General features: G+C 31.3%; 3 protein-coding genes across 3 annotated transcripts; 1 reads left to right on the top strand and 2 right to left on the bottom strand.

Annotated features, from left to right (window-relative positions):
- Nucleotides 1–27: 27 nt before the first annotated feature.
- LOAG_08830 (hypothetical protein) lies at nucleotides 28–725 on the top strand (the record flags this gene model as incomplete). Its single annotated transcript, XM_003144360.2, has 3 exons — nucleotides 28–64; nucleotides 168–303; nucleotides 477–725. 3 exons carry the CDS (start codon nucleotides 28–30, stop codon nucleotides 619–621), a joined length of 318 nt encoding a protein of 105 aa, XP_003144408.1. The 3' UTR covers nucleotides 622–725.
- Nucleotides 726–1,884: 1,159 nt separating this feature from the next.
- LOAG_08829 (hypothetical protein) lies at nucleotides 1,885–2,237 on the bottom strand (the record flags this gene model as incomplete). Its single annotated transcript, XM_003144359.1, has 2 exons — nucleotides 1,885–2,030; nucleotides 2,095–2,237. Coding segments are annotated over 2 exons (289 nt in total), but the record flags the coding sequence as incomplete, so codon positions are not given.
- Nucleotides 2,238–4,835: 2,598 nt separating this feature from the next.
- Nucleotides 4,836–7,053, bottom strand: LOAG_08828 (hypothetical protein; the record flags this gene model as incomplete). Its single annotated transcript, XM_003144358.1, has 4 exons — nucleotides 4,836–4,964; nucleotides 5,065–5,116; nucleotides 6,090–6,175; nucleotides 6,961–7,053. 4 exons carry the CDS (start codon nucleotides 7,051–7,053, stop codon nucleotides 4,836–4,838), a joined length of 360 nt encoding a protein of 119 aa, XP_003144406.1.
- Nucleotides 7,054–10,468: the final 3,415 nt, after the last annotated feature.

Below are 10,468 nucleotides of genomic sequence, written 5' to 3'. Positions count from 1 at the left end.
ACGGTGTGGTACCGAGCATCTAATGAAATGCGTGATGAGTATGGACACGATTATAGCGACAAAGGTACTATTTGTTGTGCACAGGATTTTTATAAAGTATGGCAGGAAATTTTTCAGGCCAAGATAACTTATGATACGGAATTTAATCTACATTTAGCATTTTCCAGTGAAAGCATATACAACAGATATTCAACGAAAGATAGTAGCAAAGGACCCAACATGGGTTATCGATGCTTATTACGAAGCAATCGTTGCGAAACGGCCAAAACTTTTGTACCGAGTTGGCTGGGATGCCTTATTTCTGTAACTATTGCATTTACAGTAAGAGAAATAGTGGAAATCATGACAATAATAGTTAAGTATAAGATTGAAGTACAAAGTTTAACTTAGTTCGATGCAGTTAGACTTCTGATTCCACCTGAAAGACCTGAAATTCAATATTCAAAATGATCGTTTTAGTTGTTTTCCTCTTGCAGATTCTATTCGTATTCATTTCTTCCATTGCGCCTGCAACTTTATTTCATGCAGTTTCTCATGCAATTGCATGGAGCACCATTACCAGCGATAACGACGAAGAATGCACGTCCAGCGATTCCGAAATGGAAAAGCAAAGACAATTAACATTCCTGACAGATTTAAAAATAAGTTATTTTGCGTCAGCACATAGTTCCCGTCATTTTCCGTAATTCTACGTCATTTTTTTCAAGTCTTTTCCAATGGAAATTTCAATTTTATTAATTTTAATATGAAATGTACTTATCATGTATCAAAGCATTTGGCTACTTTTTTGTGTATGAGTTTCAGTTTGACCTTTTTAAAAAGGAATTCCGTCAATTTTTTGTTTCATAAATAATTACACTGAATGGTTCCTCTCTGTCACTTCGTTTCAAACTTGTGCTGAATTAAAAACTTTATTGTGAGAAACAGATTGAAAAAGAACTTTCGTCCTTTGTTCTCTGAAGTTTCAAGCTATTTATTAATAAAATTCAGTTTTATTCATATTTCATAGTTCATGATGTTTTATGCTAAATAAATGACAGACATTACGGAGGGATAAACCAAAGTGGTATCTATGATGAAGATCTCAAAGTACGATTCATATAGATATATTTCATCTATTGAAGCGTAAATATAAGAATACAAGCAATAAAACATCACTGAAAACTTCGCCAGTGGAATTTTATTGCCATTTAATTACTGACGACAATAAAAGTTTTTGTTTGCAATGTTAATTAATGAAAACATTGCAAACACAACAATAAAAATCATTTATTATACTGGTAACATCATAAATTAAAATTTGTAATGTATGTCAAAACATTGCGGACAGTATTCCCTTGATAACTTATTTTCTCCTAACACACCTCAATTCTTATTCTCTTTAAAAAACAATAATTCAAAGGTTGGATGAGGAAATGGAAGGAGATGAACTGAACAATTAGAAGTTTGAACTTGAAAAGAAGAAATTTGAAAATTAATCATAATGTTTATGGAAAAAAGAAAGTAAAACAGAACATAAAAAAAAGAATCACTACTACGAAATCGACAATTGTTTTTATTAATGATGAGATAGTGAACTTCAGTTTATCAAAATCCCGAACATTATTACTGTGATTTAAATGACATCATATCACTCCTTACTGTTTCCGGCATCAACGTTTCAAATTAGCTCATTTAGAACTTCATGAGATCAAACTGCACCCACAGTGCAGTTGAAAATCAAGTCAAGAATAAACGACAACTATCGCGGTAGTGAAAGTTCTTGATATACGACTAAAATATTAATCAGAAGTGATTTAAATTTCATTCTTGGGTATGTCTCTTAGATTTCCTAACAATGTGTTAAATTACTTCCACGTTGTCCTTGCAAATTTAATACCAACGTTATGATGCCCAACCAATTCCATGGGGAAACTTCGGCCATTTCGCAAAAATAGCTTCATGAAAAGCGTTAAGAGTCCCTGTTGTATCATTCGATAGTAATTTCATTTGTAAACACTTCATTTGTAAACGCTTTGGTTGAAGAATAGCTGATTACGACAGAACTGCTACAAATAAATGAAACCTCCAGTAACATTAATAGTATAAAGGAACCTTTCATATTCAAATCATTTCCATATTCATTAAGCATTTCCTGCAATGACCAGTCGTATGCAATATCTATCATATGATGCGTTTCCCGAATGATATGGAATCCAGCTGGAAACAATTCCGGACATAAGACTGCTACAACTACCCTATATAGTTTCAATTCATACCCCCAAATAATTCCTCAAATATTTTGGAACAACTAAAAGAATGCCTCTACAACTCTTGTGTCGGAATTTTAAGAGAAAAGTTTGATGCGGAACCTGTAAAAATGCAATGTTTGATGATATTAGCATAGGTTTGAACGGAACAAGAGTAATCATGATTAATCCCATAACTGTCTAGTTTATCAGTTGATTGATTATTTATAGTATATTTTCACAAAATACAAGGATCATAAACGGTACTGAAAATAACGTGGTTGTACTATAGCATATGACTATTCGACGCTTAAATAGTTTAAATTTCAAGCGGAAAAAGAGTAATCATGATTAATCCCATAACTGTCTAATTTGTCAGTTGATTGATTATTGGTATGAGGATTTCATTGGTAAGACGTCAATGAGCTTGTATTACTCGTATCACATCATACGTATTATTAACCATCCCACACTTTTATAATTGTCGCCGGTTCCCTTCAACCGTGACAAAAACTGAAAGTTCTTTCTGCCTTTTTAGTTGATAGTACCTCAAACTTGGGTAATTCAATCTTTATTACGATAAATTTATTAATGCAACAACGAACTTAGCAATTACGATATCGACACAACAAATTGATGCCGAAATTACTAGGAACAATAAAGACCAAATAACGTCTGATACCGTATATCCCAACTGACCTCGATGAACCATATTTGTAATATAACTTGGTGCTCAGGACCCTCCACTTCTTTTTGTGAGAAGGCCTTGTACCGTTTTTTATGATTACAAGAATTAGCATCCTTATGGAGCGCACATTGGTATAGTGTTCTTTGTTGGCGCAAACGTAAGACGATATGAGCATATAAAACAAAGATGTCTGGCTTTCAACAAAGTGGATTATTGTTCCTTTGTTTCCTCTCGCGAGATCAGCGACAATAATCTCCAAAATCAGAAAATTATCGTAAAATTGATTTCTTCATATACGTTAGCATTATTGATTACAGCGTGAAGAATTAAAACTGATCATTTGAAAATCTTTATCTCAAATCCTCATTGAATACCACTCGAAAGATATTCGTTTTCACTTTCATTTTCTTTTCTATTAATTAAAAAGCGACAATATTTTTCGATTTCAGTTTCATATGGCCGCTCATTTCAAATCTTTATTTTTCCGTCCCTTCTTGCATGATTCATTGCATATATGAAAAACAATTTGTACTAATATGACTTTCGAACATTTTCTGAATTTCAATCAGTTATAATTTGGCTTATTTTGATTTTGCTGAGTATAACTCACCATAATATGATTGAAAAATACCAGCCAATATTAATTTTATTTGCATCAGAAAGTTCAATTCATTTCATTTGAATTCAAACAAACCCATATTTAGCAAAATTTTCAAAGTAAGTTGAATTTAACGGAATAGCATAGCTAGGAAAAATAATGAAATGAGTTTTTCTAAACTTATTTTTCCTTCTGTACTCTTACGAAAATAATTTTATCAAATAATGAATCGTTCTATGCTAAACTAACCAACAGTGCCAAGAGTGTGAATCAAAGTTCTCTTCTTGAAGCGTAGTTTCGACAAACATTCCGAAATGTTGAATGCAATCTATTTGTGACATCCATTAAGAATGCATCTAATTGACCTTCAGGTAAGTGAGCTATAAAATTCTGCAAGCTCTTTGACACTCTACAACCACAACCTATGTGAGCACTTATTCTGTTTGATGGTAAACAATGAACCTTTCAAATTTTAAAATTTTTCCACTCCCACTTTATTCATCCATTCGATATTATATACACTCACTCATAAATGGAACTTCCTATCTTATGCGGTTCACATCAAAGTATGCATATAATTAACATCGAAAAGATATTAAATGCACAGTTAAGCAATTTACAATTTCAAATTGGTACTCAATCCGTTTTGAAAACATTGGCTCACCAAGGCTTTACCAAATCTTGAAAATTATTTCATTCTTTTACACTATCCTTTAAATTTTAAATTAACATTTCCTTCAATGCACCCCTTTAAGCCATCAAAGATAAACAATTTTTATGTATTTTAATCAGCGATCTAACTCCAAAATTATTTTGAACGCTGGATTAATACCGTCTTTCCGTGAATTTCATCAATTGTCAATTTACGGCCCAATAATTCGTAAATGACAGCCAGCAGTGGTAGTATAGTAAGTAAGTAAGCAAATAAGTAAGTAAATGTAAACGTAATTTCCCAGTGCTGCAAAGATATTAAGTCTTGCTATTAAATTCTGGCGCTAAAAATTGTCACACATTGTTGAGACACTTATCATTAGATCAGAAAAGAGTAATGCAGAATTAGATGGACAAGCGAAATCGAATGTATTCCTACCTCAATTTTTCCTTTTCCGACCATTCTTATCACTCTTGTAATTTGTATTTTCTAATAAAAGTTTGAAAAACATCTTTGATACGTTAAATAATTTATATTGTTGTTTTATAGTTGAAATCCCTATCCACTGCACTGCAAATTATTTTTGCATAAACAAATCAGAAATATATCTGAAATACTCCTAAGGCATCCAAGTTTTACTATTTATTAAGCATACATATGAATTCGATTTCATGATGACACAGCGGGTACTGTATCATCGTCTTGCACAGACATTTTCACCATAGGTAGAAGTGTTGTCCAATCGCCATTCGATCTGCAACATCGATAGTGGTCCACACATGTTGTCGAAGTATATGGCTAAAGAATATTTTTGTTTTTCCCAGGTATTCCATACATTGACAATATTTTGAAATTATTTAAGTGTGACGTTGAAATGATTCAAAATTTTGTTTCTTACCTCAACACATGACTTTTTTGCTTGACTTTTAATTTGCACATCAATTATATTTCTGGAATTCGCAGCGAATTACTACTCAATGAGATATTTATCGAACGAATTTCATTAAAAAAAAGAAAAATAATGAATGAAATTTAGGCAGAAATAGGTCCAGCTTTGAAGATGGAATATAAAAAGCATCAAGAGAATAATTTGTTGCATTAATATAGAAGCGACAGCGAAGTTATATGAACGAGGACGAGGTCACATGACAAGGTCATGCTTGAAGTACTTTCTGCTCTATTTATCACTTTTGGAAATAAGGAATGGAACAATTCATACAATTCTTGTTAACTTACATCGTTTTTTTTCATTTTCCAATAAAACTTTTTCGAATCATCACAATTTATATCAGTGCCTTATTTTGATTCCCAACAAAATTCTGCTTTTTTTTCAAGTAAATTTATCTTTATGTCCCTTTTCCTGAACAGCATTCCCTTACAAGTGGTGAATTTAGGCAACAGGAAAAAAGGAATTGATAAATTAATTTGTCCATGAGATTTACAACTGACCTTTGATTAAAAGGATTTACACTTTTAATATCGATATAATTGTTATAGAAATGGATGTGAGAAATTACGGGAAAACTTCGTGGAACTTTTTGTTTAATCCTCCAGTAAATTTCGACTCATTTCATATACCCTATGCCATATCACAATTACAACTTATGATTACTGGTAATGCTGATGATATTCGTTACTCATATTGCAGTTAATGATAATCATATTTTTATTACTCATACTGTGATTACGAAAAATGCAATTACTAATTACTTTGTAATTATTAAATTTTAATCATTGCACTCACTGAACTTTCATTATGTTTTTTTTTTCAATCACTACTTCCCATCCAGATAGCAATTTACTCATATCGGTTACTCTTTAATGGTTAAGGGTTCTTTCAGAAGAAATTAATTGCTAAAATTTAGGAATTTTGTATGTCCATGTGTCATCAGTTTTTCAAAATAAATAAATTTACAATGTTACTGCTCGTCGCAGAAATAATGTTTGGCTCCAATACTCAGTGGTACCAAAGCGTACCGCTTGTGTACCGCGGTGTCACCGAAGAAACCCTGCATTTAGGACACTTTCTTGCTCACATATTTTTCTTACAAATACTAGCAATTTTCGTAATTTTAAGGAAACGTTGCTTCAAGAGATGGTTTTGCATCTGTTGGATATGTTTGATGCCTGATCCGTTTTCTTTACAGAAAATAATAGATGAATCAATGGTGTTATGATTACAATTCGAAATTGAATTACATGCTTGGTGAAGATTTTCCCTTTAATTATTATGGGGTAAGCATAATTCTCTGTTACTCTAAACTGCTATCCTCTGTAAGTTAAAAGAAATAATTTTTAGTCTTGAAATGAGTGATGTGATTGTCGCCAAGTTTGCGACTTTGTTTACTGATGGAACTTTGCTGACTTTTACATCACAAATACTTTCTCACTCTTTTATCAAAATTTCAAGCATTGATGAAATAAGAAAGAAGATATTTTTCACATTTTTAACATGTATTTTTTTTTTCGTGTAGAATTTAATATAAACAAATGATATTATCCCTCACTTGTGTAGTAATTTTTCAATGAATAGTAAATGGAATTTTTAAAAATTGTATTAAAACTGTTACTTAAATTGTTAACGTAGACAATATAAGACAATTATCCCACTTGTTTCACTGTATCATCTATTTACTAAGGTCAAACTAAGGTCATGCTACTTTCTTATTATATTATCATCAAAAGGAATATAGGGTAAAGTTGTGAAGAGAGATATTTTGATAACACTCTAAAAAAAAAAACTTAAGATTCACACAATAATAATGCTTACAATGAAGTTTGTTGGAGCTCAAACTTTGAAAGCGAAAGGGGATGAAGGAATGAACTCTCCCTCTGTTGTTCCCTCCTCCAATGTTATCACAACACGACAACGCGGTCGATGAAGCATTTAACTACGATCGATAGATGAGAAAGAAGCATAGCTGGAGCAATTTCGACAACACTTGTAAATGGATGAATAGATGGCACTATACTATGTTTTTGCCATCTCTTTGACTTACTTTTTACATCCACAATTTACTGCTAGTAATTTTAGCTCTTTATTGTAAATATCCTTGTGTTTAAATGCTAGAAAATTCAAGACTTGGGAAGACGTAAACGTGAATGTGTGAACGTAAATGTGAACGCAATATTTTTATGACAACATACTGAATTCTTATATAATTAATTTTGGCATACAATAGACTTTCTTCGATATTTGTCATCTCTATCTGTGGAGAATGATTCATAATCGTCATCTAACTCTTATTGATAGCTTGTTATCTACAAAGCATGCATGGAAAAGATTAGTTAATCGGAAAATGTTTTTCCGATTAACTAATCCATCAGAAGGTATTAGTTTATTTTTTTCTCAACTCTCTTCATTCTCATCTTAAATTTCATTTCTCTTCAATTTTCGCGTTTCAAAAAACGATCCGTAAAAAACGATTCAAAAGTGTCAATAATATCGTATGACGAAGATATGATTGTCAATCAAATAATTCACGTCGTGCTAGCCACCTTGATTCTACCTATTTCATTACTTTTAGTTATAACGAGGACTTATGAAGTTCACATTTTTTATACCATTGGTAAACTTAATTACTTGAATGCCACTAAGATATGGTCATTGATTTACCGCTTCACAATGAAGGAATGTAGCTAATGATTACGCAAACAGAGTTATCTGTACAATAGAGCGTTCATTACGCACTTGCTATACTTCATATGATTTCGTGGATGTCACAAGATAAATATCGATGGATGTGTGTGTGTGTGTCAGCTTCGATTTATAACAATTTATTCTTTTATCATCATTTTTTCCTTCTGCACTTTATTTCATTTATTGTCGTGAAATTTGCATTTATCGATTAGACGGAGACAAGGATATATTGATAGAATTGGACACGACAAGACATTTGTAGCATGATAAAACTTATCTTTTGGTTGTAATCGATGGAGTCTTTGATATAGTTCGATAAAAAGTATCAGAGATAGCCAACATTAGCATTCATTTTTTTATCAATTGTCAAAGCAGTCATATTTGTAGAAAGTTAAATTTCTCCTCTTTTCATTAGTCAATTTCCTTGGCTCCTTGAGATGATAATTTTTAGAATTTGGAGAATAAACAAATTTTGTTCATTCATTTCAAATTTGATGTCATCCTCCTATTACTGAAAAGCATTCCGTAACAAATAAGCTAAATATTTCAAAAAAAAAGGATCATCGTTTTCTTTGCTTCCAAATGATTTTTGAATCATAGAAAAGAAACTGAATATATCTTGTGAAAAACACATGACATTCGGTTTCTTCTCTATAACTTAAACTTTTTCCGGTCGTAAATGACTTTTTCGACTTTATCGACTTTTTCCGGTCGTAAACAACTTTTCCGACCTTTTCCGGTCGTAAATGTAATGTTTAGATAATATTGGTTAGATGTCAAATATTATTCATTGTCATCTGAAGTGAACATCAGTTAAAATTTTTACAATCACCATCTCTTTACTTCGTTTCTTCCTTGTCAGTTAATTCTGTAACAAAACTAAAACAAAAGTAAAAACAGAGTTCAAGTGGATCGATAAATCGATGGCCAAAATTACTTTTTATAACTTTGGAGTTCTATGATTATTTTGGCATATCACTCATTATCAATTTCTCGTAGCTAACGTATTTATCTACGAACAATCAATTACTTGATTATTTATTTATTATAATTTCCTTTAAATGTAAAAAAAAAAAAAAAAACAACCCTTGGGATCATTGATCAACCATGATTGAAGAATTGAAATTATTTTTCTTTTCTTTTTTTCCCTTTACCAACTGTTGACAAATGGTAGAAAAGTATAAAAGTCCTAAAAAGAAGAGATAAGTGGAAAGAGAATGAAATGAAACGATTGAAGAACCCGTCTATAGAATAATTAAACCTTTTCCTGAACTATCAAATGAATTTCGGAATGTCTGTCATATGAAAGCATTTCCGAATTGAAATACCAAAGTACGAAAGTATTTGCAAATATCAAAAACAATTGCTTGCTTTTTTTTTTCTTTTTTCACTCTTACCATTCATTGTTTGAATTTATTTGCAGTCAAAATCACTTTTGTTTTCTTTTTAATATCTGCCGTTTCCATAGCAGCGATATGAGATGGAAATATAATAATTAAAAAATGTCAATCACATTTTATTATTCAATCATTTTTGTGTATCGAACTTTAATTCCTATTGTAAGTACTAATTTTTGTTGTTTATTTCTATCTCCCAGTTAGTGCTAAATTTCAAACAGTTCTATTTCTTTTCAGAAAATTATCAAACAAATATAACTACAATAAGCTATCAAAAGATAACGCAATACAAAAATTCTGACTTAACTTCTATGATAATACGATTGAACAAGAAATGATAATACGATATGATAATATGATTGAACAAGAAATGAGTTGAGTCTTATTGGATATCAGTATATGATCCTTCAATCTTTCCCATTGCTTTATGTGAAAAGCGAGGATTTTTCAGTAAGTGTGAAAATTTTACAAACGAAAAATTAATTGAAGGGAGAGGGTGATAATGATAATAATGATAATGATGGTAATGATGATAACGTGATAGCAATGAATGTATAGCATGGAATGGTGTTATGCATGAATTTGCATGCATGGAACCATTCTAGAGGAAAAACTTAACCGGAAGCCCTTTTGTGCCACATGCATCATTCATTATCGATTGGTTTATGCAAATGATGCTAGTCAAATCGAAAGGTTTAGATGTGTAAATGAAATGGTAGGAAGAAGCGCAAATGGATGGTGAATGCTTGTGCGCTAATTGTTCTTTGGTATAAATGGTTTTTGGATAGAACGAAGAAGTCGGTGACAAGTTGTGTCATTTCTCAGGTATGACAACGAAGTGTAGTAACATTATTATTAATTACAAAATGGGAAAAGATTAGCATAAGTTATTTATCAGCACTATTTTTCCATTTATAAAAGGGGGAGAAAGAGAGAGAGAGAGAGAAAGAGAATAGAAGAGATTGTATTATAAATGATAATGGATCTTTTTTGTTCCATTTCAACTAAATGCAAAATTTTGCAAGAAGGAAGGGAGAGGAAGAGGGAGAAAAAATAAAAATTGTTTAAACTGTCAATGTGCAAACATTCGAACTGTTAATGTACCAAACAGACAAAGCGCTTTTTTTTTTTTATTTTTTCTTTGTTATCAATTTTGCAAATATAATAATGCTTTTCATCCTTTTTGATATATCTTATCAAGGCGATATAATTTTATATATACATAGCAATAGATAAGTGATATTAGAAGATTTGGAAAGAGCTGC

The sequence above is a fragment of the Loa loa genome (genome assembly GCF_000183805.2).
Source record: "Loa loa unplaced genomic scaffold supercont3.7, whole genome shotgun sequence".
NCBI lineage: Eukaryota > Metazoa > Nematoda > Chromadorea > Rhabditida > Onchocercidae > Loa > Loa loa.
Note: the sequence above shows the minus strand (reverse complement) of the source record. Positions and strands in the feature narration are given on the sequence as shown.